Source organism: Hippoglossus hippoglossus, chromosome 7, assembly GCF_009819705.1.
Source record: "Hippoglossus hippoglossus isolate fHipHip1 chromosome 7, fHipHip1.pri, whole genome shotgun sequence".
NCBI classification, from domain to species: Eukaryota; Metazoa; Chordata; class Actinopteri; order Pleuronectiformes; family Pleuronectidae; genus Hippoglossus; species Hippoglossus hippoglossus.
Genome location: NC_047157.1, coordinates 11,643,251 through 11,667,728, shown reverse-complemented (window position 1 = coordinate 11,667,728; position 24,478 = coordinate 11,643,251). Strand labels below are relative to the sequence as shown.

General features: G+C 41.8%; 1 protein-coding gene across 7 annotated transcripts in view; it reads left to right on the top strand.

The window, feature by feature from the left end:
• The window catches only part of prdm16 (PR domain containing 16), a 178,998-nt gene that overhangs the window by 81,418 nt on the left and 73,102 nt on the right, over positions 1–24,478 (top strand). For all 7 annotated transcript variants that reach the window (XM_034590305.1, XM_034590311.1, XM_034590306.1 and 4 more), the window contains exon 3: positions 14,192–14,239. In XM_034590305.1, coding sequence (XP_034446196.1) covers positions 14,192–14,239 — 48 coding nt within the window. The remainder of the gene's footprint in view (positions 1–14,191; positions 14,240–24,478) is intronic.

Genomic DNA, 24,478 nt, shown 5'->3' with positions numbered 1-24,478 from the left:
GTCATCCATCCCTTGCTCATGCTCTCCTTTTTGGTTTTAATACTCCCCTCCTGTGCGGGTCACTCACTCAGCTTGCCCCCCAACCTTTTCATAGTGGTGAACTCTCAGCACTGCATAAAGACATCAAGTGACAGCAGTGAGAGAAAACAGCCAGATTTGGCAGAAAGAGATATTCGACATGGCTGTCAGTGGCCATTCTGCATGCCTTTTGTTCACTTGGGTGTAGTTGAAATAGATAAATAAACAGTCATAGGCTGAAAAGCTGGGATCAGGAGCTTGTCGCATTTATTCATATTGAACGGAGAAGAAAAAGAGGCAAAAACCTGCTGCTGCCAATTAAGAAGAATAAGACAATACTCAATTCACGGTGTTTAGATTTGTTTTCATGGCTGAAGCTAAAACTAACCTATTCAGTGTCTTTCTGTGCTTTGCTCTAAAGATGGCAGCAGGTCTTTAGCATTCTCAGTGTCTCCATGTGGCAAAGAAGATCTGGGAAGTCGTCTCTGGACTCATCAGTTAAGAAACACTCTCTCCACGGTTACTCACAAGGCTTCATTTACTGTGAATGCACGGCACTTTTTCCCAGCACCTCCAACTCACCCCCAACAACGGGGAGTACCGCCCATAACTGTGCACGGGCCAGCCTCTCGCCACATTCACAGGACTGTCTGCACATCACTTTGACTTGTAAAGAGACTTTGAAGATGATGTCTGCCAGAAAATGTACCATTGCGAACACGTGTTATTTTTAAATATCACCATCACAATTTTAGGACAAAATACACTAAATAAATGAAACTTTTATCAAACCTTTACAAATGTACATCTGCTTATTCTTTTGTACCCATTACAGTTCATGAAAAAAACATTTGATCTACTTTTCTTAGCTCAACGGAGCTCATTACTAAAGGATGTGGAGTTCTTAACTCTCACATCAAGAAATAAGACATTGTTTAACAATATTTTGGTTCACTTTTCACTGGCTGTCCTCAAATCCCAAGCTTATGCAAATATTTTCATTTTACCAAAACTACTGAAGCATGGACTAACGTTTACCATCCAGGTCCTGTGATGAATTAGTCAATTAGTGTTAGTGGCATTTTTTGTTTCATATTTTATTCTGAATTATGTAGATGGAGGCACTGTAATTAATGCTTTTTTTTCTCTTCGTGGTTGGCTCATTATGCATGGAAATGTATTTGCCTTCAATTCAGAGCTTTGAGTGTTTTCTCATTAAAAGTGGCGTGGGTTTCAGGATGTGAATACATCTCCATCAAGGGTCTCTTGATAAACATTGTTTACTGCATTCCACTATGCATTTTGACTCCATTTCGTTCTTTTTTGCAATTTCCCTCAACATACTGATGATCAGAAAAAGTTCACATCAACATATCATCGTATCAAAACATTGAATGTTCTGTTCCTGTAGGCTAACCGTGGTCGCTCTCAGCTCTTCTCTCCCCTACAAAACATTTAGATTTCCAATTAGCCTCTGAGAAGAATGGCTAATTTACCACAGCGAGCAGGCGCCTGATGTCTCAATCTGCCCGCTGTCAGCACTGTGAAAAGGAGTACTATCATAAAGACACACACACACACACACACACACACACACACACACACACGTATGGACACACACTATCCCATAAAAGACAACATGCTGCACAGAGTGTGAGGGGTAAGAAAAGATCAAATCCAGAATGGGCAGTAGAAGAAGAAGACATTTTTTATAAATTAAAACAAATTAGGTAAGCATGTTGAAAAAAAAATCGGTGAAGAGGGGTCTCATTGAGGCACTAGAGCGGCAGGACAGGCAGCAGTTCAGCAGTGGCCCCAGATTGACTCGTCTGTGAGTGGATAGCCAGCCAGCTCCTCCACACAACACCCACATTGTCCACTGTGCCAACGAGCCAGAGCAGCACTCCACTCCTCAGGGGGCTGCCTGAGATGAACACATTATAGATACATGTTAGCCTTGGCTCGACCTTCTGTACACTGCGTGGAGCACTCAGCGGAAAGGAGACGGGGGACGGAGGGAGGAGCTGAGAAATGAAACGCACATGGAAGTTGTAGAATGCTACAAAAAGGATAAGTCTATCCGACAGCTTAACAGCCTCAGAAGAAACAGTCTTATAAAGCGAGCAGTCCTATCACACTTGTGTCTGCTGAAGTGAAAGAAAATCTGTGAAACATGAGGGGGTGAAAACAGAGGGTTAAGGGGAGAAAGATGCCATTTTACGAGACAAGATGTTCACCTGAATCCGTTGGGTTCCTAAGCTCGTGGTTTATGCTTTTGATATCTGTCTGAATAGACTTTTTGACCTTTTGTGGCCTCTTGTATATTCTGATGGGAAACCTCAAAGCTGCAGCACTATCATGCTGTGTAATGGTCACTAGCAAGTGGTCTCGGTCCTGATAGGGATAGAGAAATAATTCCTGTCTGGCTCCCAAAACCCAAACAACATTAGCAACACTGTCCTGTTTCTCCCATGCTCCATTTTCCAGCTCGCTCTTAAACACACACAGTTGCCCACAAAATGTTGTTGTTTCAGCTTCTATCTCTCCACTGTCATTAACCAGAGACAGACTGACTGTCACTCCCCTCTCTGTCTTTGTGTCTGCAGCCAGTCCCTCATTCACTTAAGGCCCATCAGCGGCCACAGTCTTTATCTTGCCCAGGGCAGCCCTGTGATAAAACTGTTAACAACACTAATGCGTGGCGCGAGTGAGCCACTGGAGCTGCCACTGTCAGGGTCAGTAAGTCAGGTCAAGGGCTTTTGACATCTGGTTAAGTTGAATCGAATCTGCTCCAGCTCCACTCTATGCTCCACGTACTATGTGTCTTTCCTTTTCTCTTTATTCAAACTCTTCAAACTAACCCATTCCCCCATCCTCTGCTTTCCAATGCTAACAGTGTGGGGAAAAGGGGGAAAAAAAATCCTTGACAGAGCTCGGCAGAACTGAACGGGGCCTTCCCTTCCCCACGTGCCTTAGGGAAAACACTGGTGTTATTTTAGAAATCACACTGTTAAAGATTAATGTGGGCCTGGAGGAGTGTGTCATCGTTCCTTAACGACAGGGCCGAGACGCTGAATAAAGCCGGCACTGTGTTCTGTCCCACAGCCCAAGGACAGATAAGTTTCTTCTCACCAAGCTCACTCGTCACACTCCCTCCTCCTTTCGCCAATAACTCTCTACCTGAGTCATCTATTACAGCTGCAGGGGCCAAAATAGAAAAAGTTTAATGAGAAAACAACTCCAAAATCAGTTGTTTCCATGCTGTTAGTTTACTTTTTCCCTTTTTGTTACTTTGTTATGAGAATAGACTAAGGCGTGGGCGAAGGATAGCATACGCTCTGGCTTTGCAAATATAAAAACAACGAAAAAAAGGGTCAAGAGTGTTCACAAACATTTTCAATGCTGATTGCTCTAGTTAGATGACTAATGGAAAGTCCCGGCTCCAAACTGTGACCATACAACTCCCCCAATAAAGTCATCTGTCATCATCCCGTGGAGTAGACAGACAGACAGCTATAAACCAAGGTTCAGAGACCACAAGCTCATCCTATCTGCAAATATCATACCTTTGTTTTTCTTTGGATGTGACGATATCAAAAAATACAACCAGTAACACTGACACCAATGAAGATAATAATGATAAGAGTTTTAACTGCTGATGATGCCAACGATATAGACCTATGAGGTTTGATGAGTCTCAAGTCTGAGGTGTGCAAATGGGACTTAGTATCCCTTGATGAAGGTTTTTTGCTGATAACGGAAGCGCTCGATAAGCCTGAGATCATCAATCTTAGTGACAGAGATAGTCTCTGCTTAACACTAATAGGGTTGTAAAGGGCCTTCACCTTATATGGCCCAGCTAATAAACTCATTTGTGATGAGCCCGAAGGTCAACTGAATAGAAATTCACATTCACCTGCACATTAAAGATAGGTTCGGTCTTTGACAAAGTGCAGATAATTTGGTAGTCTGACATCTGTGATGGTCTGAAACTGTGATGGAGTACTCAAAATCATGATGTTTCATATTGATGATACAGTTCCTGGTTTATATGTCACAGTAGATGTTGGACTTTGGAATGATGAGGTATCAGTCAGACTTTAAAATTCTACTTGGCAGTGCGTCGCACCACAAAGTCCAGTCTAATAAGCAGGTTTTCCATTCCGTGTCCCAAGACAGTCGGCAGCATCATACAATCGCTTTTGCAACATCATTACCACACAGTCTTTTGAAGTCTTGGACTATCCCTGAAATTATCAAAGTCAGTGACACTTCAACTCATCTCGGGTTTTGATGGCAAAAACATCAGACAATGGCCTTTGTACGAGGGAGTGGGACCGCTACATTATCTCCGCTCAATTATATCTCCTTCGACGAGTCTTCAAGGCCAAATCATAAAGACTCAAGACTGAGGCTCCAAAGATGCAACTGTTTCATTGTCAAGAGGTGGTTGACTTGATGTTTTTAATCCTCCAGTGCTACTTTAATCTCAGGCACAAAGGTGTCGATCTTTTTACGAAAGTTGAGTAAACAGGACAGTTGTGAACCATGTGATCACAATGTTCCGGGACATTGTGGCCATCTAATCATTTTCATTAGCTACATAAATCATGGCAGCTTGACGTTTATTGTAGAGGTGATGGGTTGATCCTGTGGACTTGGAGACAGCTCTCATGATGATTAATGGTGCTATCTCTTGAGAGCAAGGATAAATAGAGCATTTGTACAGAAAGACAGGCGGAGGGTTTAAAAGAAGAGCTTGCTGCACGATAACAAACATCAAACTGCGTGAATCAATGAGAGGTGCTGGGTCGCTTCTCAATTGCTATGTTTACATGGACAACAATTTTCCAACGACTGACATCATTCTGCATCAGACATTATCTCGATCATGATGTTTATGAGTTGCTAATATCATATTCTATTCATATTCCTGTTTACATGTAACAGAGCATAGTCTGATTATGACTCATGTCAACATTACATCCTAATAATTGTCTACAATCCAACTAGGGTCATGCATTGACAACTGTATGTCAATATAAAAAAAAAAACTAAAGTCTGAGTGATTGTTGCTTATCCTGACTCTGACCTCATTTATGTTAAGGTAATCAGAAAATACTGTTTACATTGCAGTGTCTTATTCAGACTATTGTCTTTATAATGGTTAATATTGGGATATTGGTGTTTGTTATTGTGGTATTGCTTCTCTTCGAATTTGTGTGTTTAGCCACACTTTTGTTATGCCTCCATGGTGGAAATAGCCTTGTTCTCAGACCCTCCACCCACCCATCCTTCTAATTCTATGTGAACATGATATTCTAGGCAGCCTTGAGGGAATTTCATTGAATTTGGCAGAAATGTTCACTTGCTCTCAAAGAAACTGATCAAATCTTGGGGATCAAAGATCAAAGTCATTGTGACCTCACAACAAAAAAGTTTTTGACCATAACTCAAGACTTATTATGACACATGCTAATTGTGACAACATTTCACACACATTTCTTACAGGATGAAATGACTAAGTGATGATATTTTATACCCAGAAGGTAAAGTTAACTGTGACATCATAATGTTCTGCAAGAACTTTTCTAGCTATAATTCAATACTATACCTCAGGACCAAAAGGGGGAAAACGCACTCATTACCTTTGATTATATTACTTCCAAGTCTTCAATTCATATATTATGAGTCTGGACAGACATGGATGGAAATTTCTACCTAACTTGTTGGCGGAGACATACAACTGTGAGGCGGTAATTCTAGTTTCCAAGTGAATGTTTAGGTGTAGATCATTTTAAATGATCTAGAAATGGATGTTAAGAATGCAGAAGCTTTTATACCATTATTGGGAATCTATTAAATCGTTCATGTCGGCGGCCGGCTGCCGGCTGCTGAAAGAAGAGAATTTGCAGACAACCAGCCACCATGATTAAGGGGCCATTATATGCATATGCAACTCAAGATTGTATTTTTTTCTTTGGGTTCCTCACTGGCCACCATGGTAAAATAAACCATTTATGGCTCATATCTCCAGACAGTATCTTTTGGCTGTAGCAGCTAGCCTTACTCCTCTGATCTTTATATGTTTCCACCGTGTAAATAATCTGATTGGCCACCAAAACAAATCACAAGAATAAACAGCACAGTAGTTACAGTCCATTTGTTATACACAAATGCTTTTTGTGTTTTAATTCAACATCATACTCAAAATAATACACATGCTAATAGCCGTCATTAGAACAATTACGCTGCCATTATTATTGCTGGTATTTATAGCTTCATTCAGTAGTAATGGTTTTGGAATTGAACCTTAAAAAAGTTTTTGAAGTAAGTTTTCCAATTCACTTGCTGGATAGCATTGTAGGTTGACTGCTGAATCAATCACGTAAAGGAAAGACAAACATTATGGATGGTTCCATTTCAGTTAAAGGAGGGATGCCTTCAAGTTTAACAGATGCAGTGATCTGTGTGTGTTAGCCATTTTAGGTAAATGTTTGTTGTGGTAATAAAGCATAAGAACCCAAGTATGCGTTCAAGTGTTAGGGTGAAGTAAAAGCAGCTAAAAACACAGACCTACCTATTTAACAAAGATCGTCTTAAGAACACTATGATCTCTTTCCTCAGCACACTCTTCTCCATTCACCTCTGTCCCACTGATGACCTAACATCTAAGCTCCACGTCTTCCCTCCACAGAGGCTACACCAGCACAAAAGGGCCATTTAGAGATTGAAGACAGGCTAAAGATCTAAGTTGATACTTACAGTGTACAGTTGACCTGTTGAAGGCGTTTGATATTTAATCTGCATTAGTGTTACTTCTTACTGTTACTGTAAATATCTAATTGTCAAACTATGTATTCAATTTGTCTCGGTTTGGTGCATCAGGTCAAATTCATCTCGAAAGTACCGAGCTGCACACAAACAAAAACACACTCATACCACTGAGCAGGAAATCCACGGTCAGGCCTTGTTTATTTATCTGTTGGAGAAATCTCATCAGCGAATCACTCTGCGTGTCTTTGGCCTTCTCAAGCATCACCATCATGTGTAGGGCTTGACCTCGGCATAAACCCTCAGAGCCCTGAAGAAAGCCCCTGCTTGTCCTGGGCACCAACCCATATATACATGCACTTAGCCTCCAAGTCACTGGAGACTTTTCACTTCTATGTTTGGGCCAGCGCCCAAGCTCCTTGTATATGTGTGAGCTTATGTGTATGTGATTCAAAAATGCTAGGAAGCCACAGAGCAGATTTGCAGGAGGATGAACTAAGAGAAACATGGAAAGATACAAATAAAAATGTGCTCACAAAGAATAACCTTCTCAAAATGTCTTTAACTTTCTCCTCATCTTCTATCATCGTGTAGCCTTCTCAAACTTCTATCCATGTCCGATCTTCAAATTTGAGCCAACTTGTCTTTCCTGTATGCATATTGAATTTGAAGAAAAAGAGAGAGTACTAATGGAAAGCTACCAAAATCTGACTGTTTATGTTGAGATATGCAAAACTTGTATATACTTAACCAGCCCACGATAAATTATATCAGATATACTCCCCAATTATCCATCATCCTGCAACAATATCTCTGTGGCTGCTTTCCAGAAAAGGCCCTGATGTGATGAGAGATCCCATCTCTGTGTTTCCTTATCCTTTTTTATCCACCTTAAGGAACTGTAAAGAGATTCATCTTGGCACTCGACACAGGGACAGACAGTGTGGTCTAGCATAGGTTTCTAAATACACAAATTCAATTTGCAAGGGGAAATCTAGATATGAAACATATTGCAACATTGCTGGGCTGAAAAGCCAATATCAGATTTATGTAGCGCATAAATGTTAACATCCATATATGCATATAGGCTGTGTAGGCATCTTGCTCAACTGAGATATGTGAAATGAAAAGTATCCGCGACCTGACCTTTGATTCATTCTATATGCCCTCAAGTCAAGACCCTAAATCTTACTCTCATAACCCCCTGCTTGCCTCGAGGCAATATGTGTCATGAGAAGAATAGCAGATCATTAGAAATAAGGCAATATTATTTTTCTTCCTGCTACCATGTATCGATAAACTGCAACCTTTATCAAAATGAAGAGGGAGGATGTGATATATCATTATTTGAAAGGCATGGCACAGCAGCTGCTGATGCTGTGTAGGCAATCCTCTTAGGCCAAAAGGTAGCATTATTTATAGGACCTCAACCCTGCGGCTGTCACAGCATCTGCTAGCAGAAGATCTATCGGCGCACCCTTATTCACTTATGATTATTACTGATCATCTGCCCAAATGACTTATCAATAAAGCGGAGGCCAAGCAGATAATTTATCTGTATGTTTCTGTCGATATCAAGTTCAGAGTCAATGGCCTTAAAAGGATAAGGGACCTTGGACATTAGGTGATGGATTGCTGTACAAGTCCCCCATGAAAATATGACCCTTTTAATAAATTTGCAGAATCCTTCTTTCTCCCTCCACCTCCCTCTGCATTCCTCTCACTCTTTCATAAAAGTGAGCTTCGTTCCCAAGGTTTGTTTGCTGACCAAGTGCAAACCTCACCTTGTAACATCACTTTCTTGTAGAGGAAAGACTTCAAAAGCCTCAACTGTCAAACTAACGAACACAAATATTTGATCCGTTCATTTGTATATAATGTGTGACACCACACATGTCTATACAAGACGGGTGAATCATAACTGAAATGATGAGACAAGCCTGTCCGGGGTCAATGTAAACTCTGCCAGGATAAGTCACTATGTCATTCTCTTCATAAATCACACAAAGACTCTTAGGACATACGGGGTCATTGCTCGTTCTGTAAATATCAGCCATTTATATTTGACAAGTGGCCGTGACTTTCCACAGTCGCACAATGGTCCTGAGTGTTTACCTTCCAAATCTAACCTTTGTGCGCTAAGCTCTATCTCACCAACAGTTCTCAGTTCCACCACAGGCCGCACCCTGTTTAGTCCCATCTGGATGTAGGGTTGGGTAACCGTGTTAGCTTTAGCGCGGTGTGATAAGTGTCAAGCCAATCTGATCTCTCCTTTTTCTCTCAGACAATGGCATCCCGTGCATTCCTTTGGCATCAGGTTTATTTTTCGCTTTTACTAATGAACTGTATAATTTTCTCACATTAAGCTCCACACCGAGGTGGAGATAGCGATAAGGAATCAAACAGTGATTATACTCGTAATCACCTTCTAGACCAGCTATGAGACAAAGAAAGAGAGAGAGGGGGAGAACGTTTTCTATCAGCACTCCCCTTCATGTTTGCCTTGGCCAAAGCACCTCAAGTCTTCCGCTTATTAAAACCATCACAAATATATTCTATCTGATGGACGCCCAGCTTCCTGGTATTTAGTAGGGCAAATTTCTACCCTGCTTCCTTCTCCTCCGGCCTTAGTCTTCCCACCGCCTACTTAAGCTCTTTGAGCAACCTCATTGTTGAGGCATGTTTTTAAGAAGTCATAGTGCTGCTCTTGTTTTGGGTCAGCTGTCAAGGCCCCTATCTCTGGGAAGTCCCAAAATAGCCCTATTTTACACCCTTTTAAAGGACAAGCCAGAGAAAGGACTTGGAATTACAACCAGGCACCATCTGACTTGATGCTAACAAGCAGACTGAATCAGACGTCTATCCTTAGTCAAACAATCTCTAACAGATTCTGGCAGGAAAGTGTAAAAGGTTCATTATCAGGAAGTTGAAATGATAGCAAGAGACCTCAGAGAAAAACACTGGAGACTTGATATCTCCATTTCTTTTTCTTCCTTTTTTGGGCAGCTGTGTCCTTTCATTGATTGTGAAGTGTTTCGATCAGCTTTGTTAGTGTCTTGGAGTCAAAGGAGTCACATCCATTTGTTGAGATCATGTTTGACATAATGGTTTGCTCCTATTTTTAAGGCTCCGACAATGAGAAACAGAGCTTCCCCTCTCATTTTTATCCTTTTTTCTTCTTTTTCACTGTCTTGACACAAATACACTTTCTTTGCAGTGTATTATTCAACATGACCCACAGAGAAAGACCGCTTTCTCTCTCATCCATGTGTCAAAAAGATCAATAACCCATCCAGGGCATTACCACCACAATGAAATCCTGTCAACGTGCCAAAAAGCTGCGAAAGTTCCCAATAAATGCGTAGCAAAACTTTCAATTTGTGGTTTTCTTGGTGTGGCTCTTGCAGCCGATGGGTTGTCAGTCAGGGCTCCGGTTCAAAAAGGCCTGAGGTTTGTTTGCTGATGGTTCTTTTTGGAAACTTGTGGCTTTGTGACATCCGCAGCCATCCATTGGGCCGTGTTGCTATATTGCCTCATATTATCCAGAGTTGAGGAGAATTGTTTTTGGCAACAGTATGCTAACATTTTCCTACGGTACAAACCTCCAAGTGGGGCCCTCTTCTTCTGCTTGCGCCTGAGGATGATGATGAGCAAGCTTTGTAAGGTCCTTCTCTAGTTGCTATGGCTACTTAGTCAGCCTTCTCATTGGTAAGCTGTATGAGTAGAGGATTACTGTATGGGTCATTCTATCATGGTTTGACTTAAGCTGTACATGTAAAGCTACCACATGTTCTTCGTGGTCACATACAGGTCCCCCTTGTCTTTTTTCGACATTAAATAAGTTCTGGAAATAAACTGAGTGGGATTTTGCTCTGTCATGTGTTTAAGGTTGTGACAGGTCTTGTAAAAACAATGAGGCAGTCCACACTGAGTGCCTCTCCCCATGTCGTGTTTTCTTTTGTCCGCTTGGTCATCATGGCATGTCAATACGAATGGTGCTAAAGTGGGGCTGAAAAACTCCTGACTCTGTCCAATAACAAAAGCTGCGCTATGAGACACTAATAATGGTGGGGTTTTCCCTCCGGCCTAGTGTGAAAGCACACACCACAGACATGGCAAGATATACATACACACACATACTCTCACATACACAAACACACACTTTTACACATGCCCCTAATGAGGGTCTGGACAGCTCTTGGTGGAAGGATTCTGCAGGTGGCTGCTCTTTCATCAAGCCACAACTGGATTTGTTTATGTTTGAGGTCATATGGGCCAGAGAGAGAATTCTGTGTGCCCAGACACACTCTAACACGCACTTTCTAATTCTAATTACCCTCGCTTCAGTGTTTTCTCTTTTCCATAAGACATATTGACATGTCAGCATTCAGCAGGCAAGATACAGAACAAATGGACAATTTTACCTCTCTCTGTGTAGTGGAAAATCTATCCCTCTCAAAATAGGCCAGTCTCTATGTGGACCTGTCTCACCGACGCAGAGAAAAGTCACTTTGAGATGATGGTGACACGTGCAATAAATCATAGCACTGCCAGTCAGCGGCCAATCACATTTTCCTTCTCTAATTAATAGCTTATTTATTTGGTTGGCGGGGTCCTACTGCAAGGCTAAGCTTTTCTGTTTGTGTGTGTGTGTATGTGTGTGTGTATGTGTGTGTATACAGTATGCCAGTGTTGAAAGAGCTTCTCCACCTGTCTTTGTGTTAGTTATTGTCATCATTGCTCATGCCCCTGTGTCTCACCCAATGGAAACCCTGGTCAACCACCAATCTTTAAATTCTACTTTTAACAAAAAAAAGTTTATTGGACCACGTTTAAACAATTTAGAATTCAAAGCCAAGATGTTTTACAATTAGCATTTTTCCCGACAGTCAGCTCAGTGTTTCTAGACCCAGAGCTGATGTTTGGACGATAAAAAGCCCACACAGTCTCGACCCCCCACCTGAGGCTGAAAGACATTAAGGAATCAGTAAAACCACTCATGTCTGCTTGCATGTCTTCTACAGTTTTAGGTTACTCTTGCACAATTTGATACATACACATATTTACACTTGGCATGTAGCTGAACAGAGCAGGGGGAAAGTCCAGAAATTGTCTTATACTTGTTGAACGCCTGGTAGCATTTTAGACGACCCAGCCAAGCTGTTGGTTTTGTAAACTGTTGCAGCTGGTCTTGTGCATTACAAGAAAGGGGAAGTGTGCTCTCTCTCTCTCTCTCTCTCTCTCTCTCTCTCTCTCTCTCTCTCTCTCTCTCTTTTCAGCTCTTTCTACTTTGTCGCCACGTATAAAGTTCACAAGCACATTTTACCTATAGTCTAGACACAGTAACTTAATTTATCTCTCCTTCTGTTAAATAGTTATTGTGAAATTCCTTCTGTTGCATCAGAGATTTAAACTGTGTATCCCACTGAATAAATAACCCAATAAAGAAAGAGAAAATAGTTTGTTTAATCTGCTTCTCTTGTCTGTTGCAGAAAGCTTCTGTGGCTGTTTTTGGCCACAGGAAAGACCAGAGTTCTTATCCATTGATAAATTAAACTATATGGAGAAACTGAACAGTCATTTTATAGGATTTAAACAATCACCCTATTCTCACTAGAACACACTCTATTGACAACCATTTTCATCTGTAAATTGTCCGAAGTTTTTATTTCCTGTTTATGGACATTTAATGCTATGATGTAGTCAGTTATATGTTTGAATGATGTGGTCGCTGAACATATAAACACACAAATATATAACTTGAATCCAATTAACAATCCGTTTCAATAGGTCACATATCAATGGTGTCATATCCCCTTTGTGCATAACGCTGTTGTTGTAGCCGTCAAAATTTACTTTTTTTCTACCTTCAGGCAACATTTTTACGTATCATTTTGTCCACCTCTTTTTGGAGAGGAGGGTGGATTTCTTCTGCTCCTGCTGAAAACCTCCTGAAATGTAACACTGAGCTAAACCTAACCAGCAGAAGCAATGACAGAACTCTCATCATCCCACGTTACTTCGCAGCCAAAATTCCATCTATTTTATCTTAATTAAGAGACCCCCCCTAGAGGCAGAAAAGTATATTGTGCATTTAAGTTGTAAGAATGCCAAAGGTATCATAATAAAGGGAGAACCAACACGTGTATTGTCATGGTCTGTATTTATATAGCACTTTTCTGTTTTTTACGTATGAAAGAACCAAACTGGTCTCACACTTCCGTCAGGCCATTAATTTAACTCCCAAGTCAACTGAGTCGGGTTATTTGGGTCCAAATGAAATCATAGTTTGTTTCGAAGGACAAGAGTTAACAGAGGTGTGAGGAGGCGGATGTGAGCTCATACATCCAGAAACTCATGCCCACAATTCATATTCACTTCCTGTGAATCGAAGCCTTGTATAGAAAGGTGCATGAAAAGAAGTCGCTGTATGCCAGCTTTCAAAGAATAGCAGCCACAGATTCCACAGCAGATAAATGTCTCTTTCCCAATCACAGTGGGCCACATTGGTTTAGGAAATACAAACTTTATTACGCCAGCTCTAATATAAAGGCCAGTCTTGTCGCAACAGCCAAACAACACGCCTTCTGTGAAAGGGCAGATGGGGAGGATAGGGAGCAGGAAAAGGGAGGCTCAGATATGCCGTGTGTCAGTGCTCAAGGTTTTATTGGCCTAATTTGCCTCAAACTTAGCAAAGTACCGGGCTGATCCCCCCCCCACACTACACCTAAAACTGCTCTGAAAACAGTCTGCATCTCTTCTTTGATCCTCGGCTGCCATCAATGGGCTTCAGAGAGGGAGAGAAAGAGACAGACGGACAGAGTGAGACTCTGGGTTGCCATTATATGTGAACTGCTCCCTCATTGCAGCCCCATCTCTCCATCATTCCCCCACTTCCCTCATTTCCTCTGGTAGACACTGGGAGCATTCTACCACCCATCTGCCCCCAGTAAATATTGCTTGAAGGCTTAATTACACAGACACTCACAGACACACACACAGAAACAGTCTCAGCGAAAATTTCCTGCAACGCTGAAGCGGAGAATTAATGTCAAATCTGTGGGGCATTCATTCATCAGAGAGGGTGTGTGTAGTGTTGTGTTTGCGTCCGTGTGTGTGTTTTTGTGACCTCTCAGACCATTATTATATCCCTCTGGCTACGTTTGTTGCCCAGAGGTTCTGTGTGATGAACTGTGAAACACCCTGTGCTCATGTCATCAAGCGATGGTCACAAGCCGTGGCCGAAGCTCCATGAAGCACAGGAATCAACACTTTCTCTTAATGATTCAACAGATTTTGTTCTCAATTGTGGTTCTCGCTGGATTATTCTTGAACAGTAATGTGGGGTTTGATACCATAAATCTTTAACAAATGCTATGTTTTTGTGTGTTTTCCTCAGATGATGAATGACCATGAAGAAACCTCTTCTGACAGCTGCATGAAAAAGGTAAGACAGTTACATCTGTGTGTACCAATCTCTCTCTCTCTGTGTCTCTTTCTTCTGTGTGACATCTACGCTGGGAATTTGGAATTTGTAGCAAGCACAAATTTCTAGATACATTTTTTGTGTCTGAATTTGTGGAACAAACAGTTTCTCCTCAAACCTTCTGGCTCTGCCTATGCACATGCTGTACACTGTCTATGTCTTTACACATGCAGTTGCAGAGGAGTTCTTCCATTCTGGTGAATAAAATGCATTCAAATGTCTGAGGCTCATCTGACACCCACACTTTTATTTACTGCTACATTAATACACAAGAATATTAATTTGTATACAGTTTGCTGAGCTCCCTGTAAAAGCTTCATTGGAAGAGCTGAATTTTTGTTTCTACACTGGTTAAAAAATAAAAAGTCTTTCTTCAACTTCTACGTTTGCTCTTCAAGAAACACTAACAGACAATGATCTACAATCCAGGAAACCCTCTCTTCACGCTGACACTCACACACACACACTGTGACCGATGCGTACCATTGACCAGTCACTGACCACTTTATGAGGTGATAAATTTACTGAGGAGGCTGGGCAGTTAGTTTTTACGGCCAGTGTCGCCCGGGTCAAGACAGGAAGGCAAGAGAGTTCATGTCCATCTAATCGTCCGTGAAAGAACAATGGCTGCTGCAGAGGGGACTCTGTCTGTAGAACGACCGGAGCCATGTAGGCGTAGCTCCAGCTCAAGTCAATCATGGTAGTTGAAAACGAATCCTACGGCTGTAACTGTGACAGTGGTAAATGAAGTGAAGTAAATACATTTTAAGCTTTAAGAAGCAATCCATGAAATACTCAAACATACTACTACTTTCAAATACCTACACCTAAAGGCCTATTAATGGATTTTGTCTTAGATATACACAATATAATATAATATAAATTAATGTTAGTAGATGAAATACAGCTGAAAGCATTTGTTACCTCATCTGAGTGGGATTGTATGGAAACTGCCTTGAACGTTTGAATGAATATGGATTTAGTTATCAGAAGATATTAGAGCTGAGATTTGGACTCTGTCTCTCAAGTTCCTGTTTGACTTCTGCCTTATCGCACATGACAGGATGGTCAAAACATCAGGAGCAGAACTAATGGTGGACTGCATTACCATGAGAAACACAGCTCCCTTTAATAAAAGCAGTGTGTGAGAGGTTTGAACATGTTTACATCGCCTCATGAACAACCTCAACAAGACGTAATTCACTTAAAATCCCCTTTGGCGTAATTGACAATTATGACCAATTTGGTCCTTAGAAAAACAGAATCACGTAAATGTCCTCATTTGCATATCAGGTCAAGGGTCTCGTAGCTGTACCCTCTATAAACACGCAGGCATGCAAATCACAGACTGCTTGGTTGATTTGAAATCCTACATTAGTCAATGAGCTTATTTTAAGAGCTGACCGCAGGTGGTTGGGGCTGGTCCCTGTTCCCCACATGTTCATACAATGTGGAAAAACCTAGATGGTTTTATAAACTACCTAACCACCTTCCACATGAGTGGCCCGTGCACTCCACTCAGCACGCACAGGCTTCTCTATGTCCACAAGTGCATATGCGCACATAACAGTACTGTATATGCACAGATAGGAGCTTGAAGTTGTCATAGAGAGAACTAAGACATAAAGTACACTTACCTACAGAACCTAAAATCAAAACACACACACACACATACACACACACACACACACACACACACACACACACACACACACACACACACACTCTGGCCACATCTCATTATGCAGAGTGTGAGTTGCGGTGGGCCCTCATCGGGCGGTGGCAGACCACATGCCTGTTATGAATATGAATGAAATTATGCATGAGCCATTCCTTATGACATGACTCATTCATCCACATCGTGCAGTCACACACAAACACAGGGCACAGGCGCACACACACACACACTCACACAAACATAGACATGCACGTCTTCCACCGCCGCCACTGTGTCATTACCACCGCTATGCTTGATTAAGGTAGAAGGTTAATTGAGTTGTAGCTCGTGAATAAACTAGTTCACCGCTGAAAGCTGTGTGTGTGTGTGTTTGCTTGACTGTGTGTCTTGTTAGATCTCATTTGTTGCTGCACTTTACATTACAGTTAAACTCAACCGATTTGTGTTTGTATATGTTACATATATTTTATATAGAGAGAGATTTTACATGCGACCACAGGGCATTGAGCCATTTTGAAAAGAGACTCTAAATCAAAGTCAACAAAATATATTTTTATATAAAATAGATAAAAAACAATTTCAGTAATGTGGAACAACAGAGATGAACACAATTAAAATAATACTCTTTGATAAAAATATATGGAAGATGTTTCCATCTGCCCTAACCCTGCGTTTGTAATGGATAACCACAAATCTTGATGGAAGAATGCAGTATGGGTCAGAAAATAAAATACAATAAACAGAAAATAGCAACATGAAAAAAATAAGGCATGATTAGGGGACTGATATTTATTTGTATGAAATTTGGTTCAGATCCAAATAAAAAATCTTGATCTAGTGACTTTAAATCTGTTTTCATAAGTTCCATCCCAGTATTGTAGTTATTAAAGTAATGCGTTTAACCTTGCTGCTTATTGACACATTTAAATGGTTCACCACAAATACAGCCCAGAGAGAGGCAACTAGAGGAATCAGGGTTAAGACGAGGGATAAAACAGAGGCAAAGATGTTATTGTAGCTTCTCCGGCCCTCTTACTGACAGCTGCCCTGAGTGTGAGTGTGAGTGTGAGTGTGTGTGTGTGAGTGTGAGTGTGAGTGTGAGTGTGAGTGTGTGTGTGTGTGTGTGTGTGTGTGTGTGTGTGTGTGTGTGTGTGTGTGTGTCCCAAGATTCATATGCTGCCCTTGCTGAGACTCAGATCAAGCCACGTTGGCTTATACACACGCTCACATAAATACACATGCATCTTCACACACAGACAGAAAATAAAAGGATTTGTTATCTGAATCCTTTCTTCACTGACTTCATCCGTCCTCCTCCACTCGTCCCTCTCTCTCTCTCTCTCTCTCACTTTCTCTCTCTCTCTCTGCAGACAGGATGGTGTTGTTGGAGCTATAGATTTCTATCAGAGGCTATTGGTGATAGGATCAGGGATTGTTGGGTTTGTTCTGGTCCGGCCATACAAAACAGGACTACCTGTCTGTTTAGCTGTCTAGGCCCTGCTTACGTATATTCTCATTCACACTCAACACATGTGCTTAAGTCTCTGTGTGTGTTTTCATAGGGTATGGGAGGACTTGTGTTTCTTTTTGGATTTAAACGTGATAGCCAGATAGGGCGCAGGGGCAAAGAAGACAGCCTATGCTCTGTGTGTGTGTGGGTGGGTGTATTTACGTGTGTGGGTCTGTGTGTGTGTGTGTTAATCCTCATCTTCAGAAGAGGGCTGCTGTCCATCCTGACGTGTGTAAACACTCCAGCAGATCAGATGGCAGATAATGGCTTCCAGATAGACACCCTCCATTCAACCAGCAGAGAAAATCAATGAGCACTGATTGCTTTTTTCCCAAGACGATCATCTCCCCCGAAGGCTACTATCTATCTCTCTCCCTCTCTGTCTCTTTTTCTCTCCCCAATCCCCGTTCATATGCTTCTCAGTACCACCGAGATGGAATCAGTTCATGTTGCTTTTCACAGGGGATTAACTGTGAAAAGATACAGCGGAATATCTCTTTAAGATGATCAAGTCTTCTGTTCGCCTCACTGTCACTCTTCCTCTCTTATTTGTCTCGGTGAGGGTGAACATGCTTCTTAACGTGTTTCTCTTTCGGACTGATACTTTTTCTGATAGTGACACATTTCCTTTCTTCTGCGTTTGTTCTCTTATTCAAACTCCAGCACTTGTTATTGTTCTGGCTGCGTCATGATGCATAAGTATACATCTGTGAACTCTGACCTATAAGTAGATTTTTCCCACTCTATGTTGAAAGACTAAGGAGCCAACTGGGGGTCAGCTGCCATGGTGATTTCTATGGGTGTGTGTGTGCGTGCACGCAATTGTGTGTGTGAATATGTTCCTTTTCCCGTATCAAGCTGGGGAATTGAGTCTCTAAATACGCTAGCTAAATGACCCTTAATGTATGAGGGCTATTATGTGGACAGAGGGAGGCTCATGGGTCACAGAAGTGATCCAGAGCTTCGGGCCATAGTTTACCCCCTGCCAATGGCATCGCACTCCCCCATCCCTCCCTCTGCTTAAATAGCCTCATGATTGATTGATAATTATGATAATTTGTTTGAAATGATTATCTGGATATTATAATCATTTGCCACCCCGGTGCGCCACGGGGGCAAGTCATTTTTCATAATGCTGAACGTCACAAATACCCCCTGGTTATAGGGGGTGGCTCTGTGCATGTGTGCGTATGTATCTGTGTGTATGGGGGTGTGAAGGCCCAGGGCTCTGCAATGGGTTCCCCAGGGCCACGACTTGACTGTTTAGTGATGAGCCCAAAGAGCAGGAAATGGCCGGAACACATGTGTACACACACACACACACACACACACACACACACACACACACACACACACACACACACACACACACACAAACACACTCTCATAAACATACAGCATATTGTAGGCTAAAGTCTGTTTCATTAGACTTTTATACAATAAAATAATGAATCATCAATGAAAATAGATGCGTATGGATGGATGTATAGATAGATGTATGAACAGATTGATGTATAGATACATTTATAGATGTATAGATGTATAGATGTATAGATAGATGTATAGATGTATAGATAGATAGATAGATAGATAGATATCTTAATGATAATAAGGGTCTCCTTCTTATGGCCACGGTTATGTTTTAATGGGACCTGAGTGACATGTTTTCATATAAGTCCGAAACCTGCTCCCCACCCAGCATCACCACCGTCACCACCTTCATCCCCATCCCCCTTCAAAATATACAACACCAAGTCCTGCACTGTGTCAGGTTCAATGAGGGGGGGGAAAAAGTGATGACCAAAGTGGTTTGAAACTGGAAGCAGTCAGCAGAGATCCTCCAGCCCATGTTTTTCTGGGAGGTAGCAGAGACTCGGGGAGTGGTCCCTTTGCAGACAGACAAATATGCAGAGATTGAGCTCACATGGTCAAAATCATGTATGTTGGGGAATGTTTGGATTCTGAGGCAGGATAATCTTTCATGCATACCTCTTACCACCTGACATCGTCCTGTGTGTAAGGAGCGCTCCACCAAATTTCATGCATATTGAGAAAGTGTCAGGAAAGGTTGTAGCTTGGTTGTTTGCAGAGGATTGTTGGGTATCACTGGTGACAAACTTTCTCACAACATCATCAACTTCTCTGCTACTCATCTGTATTTTGAATGCTCTAGATTTGTCCACAGCACTTACTCATAGCTAGAAAATGGAGCTGGAAGCAATAATAATAATGATAATAGTAATTATAACAATAATATTATCTTTACCTATATAGCACCTTTCAAAATACAGTTAGGTGCTTTACAAGTTGAAAATTAAAAATCAAGCAAACAATAGGGAATAATTAAAATCAGTTTAATGGTCACACAGCATTAGAGCACAAATATAAAATGAAGAATGTTACAGATGTGAAAATAGTATAAACAATATAAGAAAACTGACCAGAACTAGTAGAAAGGACACCTAACAAACTGTGTCTCTAAAAGAGGATAAGGAGTTTGCCAGACGGATCTCCTCAGATCTCCACAGAGTGGGAGCTCTGACAGAGTAGACCCTGTCACCTCTGGTACTCAGCCACGACTGTGGAATGGTGAGCAGGGCCTTCACTGAGGACCTCAGGTTACGACCAGACACACTCACGGTGTCAAAAGATATGAAATGTACTGAGGTGCAAGTCCAGAACTGTCAGCAAGAAAACCTTGAAATCAATTCTATTTATTTAAATAATATAAATATCAATCAAATAATTCACATTTTATTATTTATATATTTTCCCACAATTTTAACAATTTTCAGCAAACTTTTTCATCACAATTTTTATCAAAAGATAATTTGTGTCCATAATCACAAATTGCAGATTCACATGCCCATATTATAGTAGCCATAGCTTTGATCTGTGGAAGGTTTCATGGTACAGACAAAGTCAGGGTTGTTGGGGAGGAGGTGGGGAGTAGGAGGAGAGGTGAAAACAGAATGAAATGCTCTTTCTCTCTCTGCCTGTCTTGTCTGTGGGAACTGTCCTAGCTATGGTTGCTGCAGAATGCTGTCATTATGCCCTGTGAGGAGCATTCACTCAAAGGCCACTGCTGTGTGTCACTATGTGTGTGTGTGTGTGTGTGTGTGTGTCTGTGCTCGCTGAGTTTTTTCACTTTTAACTTGCAGTGGAACTTTTAACTTGTGCGTATGTGTGTGTGTGTGTGTGTGTGTCCAGTGTGTTTGTGTGGGCCTTGACTGACGCATCTCTGTTGTTATCGCAGATCAAAACCTGACGTCACATTGGAGTGAAGCGCTGGGAGAGGAATTCAAGTGGGAATGAAAGAAAGAACGAGTAGAACAGATAGAGAGGGACAGAGTGAGGGGGCGAAGGAGAAGCACGAGGTGATCGGAGGCACTCTCACATCAGCTGGCTCGCTGACCCGTCTCTCTCTCTCTCCCTCTCTGTCTCCCTCTCTCTCTTTCTTTTCTTCTGCCCTTCACTCTTTCCTTCCTTCTCTCGTTCCCTCTCTCGCAGTCTTTGTCTCTCCATAATCTCTCTCCCAGTGGCCATTCCCACCACATTCTCTGGGGTCACCCAACAAAAGGAGGAGGGCGATAGTCTGACAGTTGCAGGGTCTGTCATATAAGTCTCCTCACATGGACACACACACACACACACACACAGAGACGCACACTCAAGTTAACAAATTTGTATTTAATACTCATGTGCACATTGTGTTGCCTTCTTATCATAATCCTTTTCACTACATTTCTGCAGAAACAAACCCCCCTCTGAAACACCTATGGGTTTAATTTAGTTTTTGAGTGATACAACTTTTATCATTGTCCTTATGATTAATTTGTCATACTGTGGCCCAGAAGAAGTTACTTGCATAGATGTTGGAGTTGGACCAGGAATCACCAGGGTTTGATTGCATTCAGCCATCAAATCCATAATCCACACAAATAGTACAGCCTAAATATACCACAATCAACAGTGTGTGTAATTCATCAGCCTCTGTTGTAACTTGAACTTGAATGCATACTTGCATAGAGTGCAGAAAACACACTTTTCCTCATACTGCCAAATGACTAAATGAAATGGCTGTCGAGGTGATGGGGGACACTGGAAAAATAAAACATACTAATATCTCCTGAAATCTTAAAAAAATCAGAACAGGGATCTTTTTTCTTTTTTTCTTATACTTACCCAAACATAATTCAGCAAGTCCTCTAAGCTAAACGCTCATATAGGTGGTTTGTCCCTATATACTCTGATAAGACCCATAAGAGGATCTCCTGAAATACTGCCCCTACAACCGACCTTTCATCAAGACATATTTTGCTCCATATAATATGACATCTGATTTACTCCTTTGCCTAGTTAGACTACTGTGGCCACAAGTGAACACCTAATAATAAACAGATAGTGAGTCTCATATAATCTCTTGATTTGTGTTACTTGAATAAAGAAATATGATCATTTGAGAGCAGCAACAGTTCTTTTCAAAACACCAGGCTCTCGACAGCTCATGGCCTCATCAGTCATCGGTAAAATATCCTCACTCTGGGGGATTACTTTCATCTCTCTGTGCTTTTAAGGCCATTTGGCGCTTAAACACTTCAAAATAGACACTAAAACACACACTTGAATACACACATTGGTCTGTCAAGAAAGCAGCGAGTCCATTAATGCAGACAGAGTGAATGCAGAGGGCTGGCTGGTCAAGCACTGGTGATAATAACATGACGACCCTCATTGCGTTGCCACGGAGACCTGAAAGCCGGGGGGCGACGACCCAAAGTTGTGTGGTCCCTCTCGTCAAAAAACTGTTTTTACGTGTCAGACGAGGGAGATAAAGGTTCATCTGTGTGTGAGAACGGCCGGCTGCATTTGAAACTCTGTATCACAAGGGGGAGCATTTCTTTTGTGTTTGAAAAGTGCTCTCTCACGATGTACACGTCTGAGTTATCTTTAAATCTTTACATTTGAACCAACTCAGAATGTCTCAGAAGATATCTTTGCCTTATGAGCTGTCAGGATTCAACAGACAAATCGAAAAGAGGAAAGGAAAAACAAGAGAAACAAGATAGGGCAACGTGTTGACACCGCACAGTCTCTGAAGAAAAAAAATGGAGTTAAAGGAAGAGAGTGAGCGGCAGTAAAGATGGAAACCCTTAGAGGGCAAGAGACAGCCGGAGGCAGGGGGATGGGGGGGCATGACACGAAGGAATGCCAGAATGCCCAAGAGGGGCAAGAACTGCCAGTCCAGTCACAGACACAGCCCGTCTGGGGAAGAGAGAGTGGGGGGAGAGGGGCTGGCCCTGCTAACACAAGGTCATGTGAAAAAAGATCCCCCTCTCTTCACTCACCCACCCACCTACCCATCCGTCCATCCGTCCATCTATCTGTGGGTCCGCATAGCGCTCTGCCCCCGTTGAATATTTTAGGTATAGAAAAAACATTTGAAAATGATTCCAGGAAAAACAAAAGAAAAAAGTAGAATAAGGAGGGAACTCAGGGAGAGATAGAAGTAAGGGATGAGGGGATGGCGGGAGACAGAAGGAGTGTGTCTGGGTGTAACAGGTCTTTGGGGAGCTTTTAACCACAGAGTGGTAAGTGAAGTGTGCCGTGTGTTGAGGCTGCTCTGGTTAACTGTCTTCATACTTAGAATCACACACACGCACACAAAGGCACATGTGTACATCCATGCTTTCATGTCTCAGATAGGCCAGAAAATTTACAGTTTTGTTAATTGTCTATATGAAAAAGATTTTTAGATCAGGGTGTAGAAGATAAAGAGAATCACAAAAAGAAAAATTTGCAGTCAGTGAAAAAAATACACAATAAAGTGAAGCGAAGAAATTATCATTTCACAAAATAAAAAATAGGTGATTGTAAACAAACTATTCAAAGTTCCATTGGTGAATGAATGAATTACATACAAGTGTTTACCCAAAATGAGAAGAGTGAGAATTATTCTGCAACTCTGTGGTCTCACGTCTGTTTGTTTGGGTTTTACAAAAATATTTTGTGTGGTATAGTTTCATGGCCGACTTAGTGCATTTCACCTCAGCCCATGACGGCAGACAGATAAAGTTCAATGGTTAAGAAAGTGGAGTAACTGGCATTAAAGAAACATATATTCCCCAGGAGGTCTTAGAGAGAAACCCAGAGGTAAATCAGCATTGATTATTGATTATTTTATCAAGAATGCTCACTGTTAGATGCGCAGGCAAGAAGCGCTTGAGCTGTAACATCTTTAATAGGTAATAACTGATCCTTAATTAAGGAGTAGTTTTACTTTTCAACTGCCACAGTGTGTGTTGGTCAGTTTCCTGTATATATTAATTTTATGATCCCAGCTCAGTCAGAGGAATTTGAAACAGGGTTTAAATTAATTTGACAAAAATGTTTTTTTCCTTTTTGTTGTTTCCACTTTGTGGCTGTTTTTGATGTTTTTTATTGTAGTTTTTGTTTCACCAGATTTTTCTATGAGGGTTTTTTTGTTTTGCTGCAGATGACTGTATCTGTACCTGCTGAAAATAAGGATAATCCATCCTCAAACACGCTCTGACAAGCTGGTTCTCTCTCCTCTCTCTCCCTACTTTGTCCCTTATCCTCATTTCCTTTCCTCTGCCCCTCCTACCGTCCCTCGCTCCTTCCCTCCGATCTCAGCTGAACAGTATGGTCTTTGACTGAGTCTTAATCTTCATTACAGGGCATTAGTCCACTGGGGAGGCCCTGTCTCGTCTCCCCACAGCGCAGCCTGGCACTGTCCCGCAGGGGACGTCCCGCCACGGTACAGCACAGACACCCTGCCAACACACAGCCCCCCTCACCCCCCACCGCCTTCACCTTGGTCGCCCCTTTGCTCAAATGAACTGTTAAATAAACGGCAGGCCTTAATCCACATGAAGGAGGCGGGGGCGGAGGTGGTGGAGTAGGTGGCGATGCTGGTCGGGAGAAACAATAGAGCCGGCCCTGGACGCCTCCATTTAAAGCAGCCATCAATCATGCTCACCATGAGACTTCA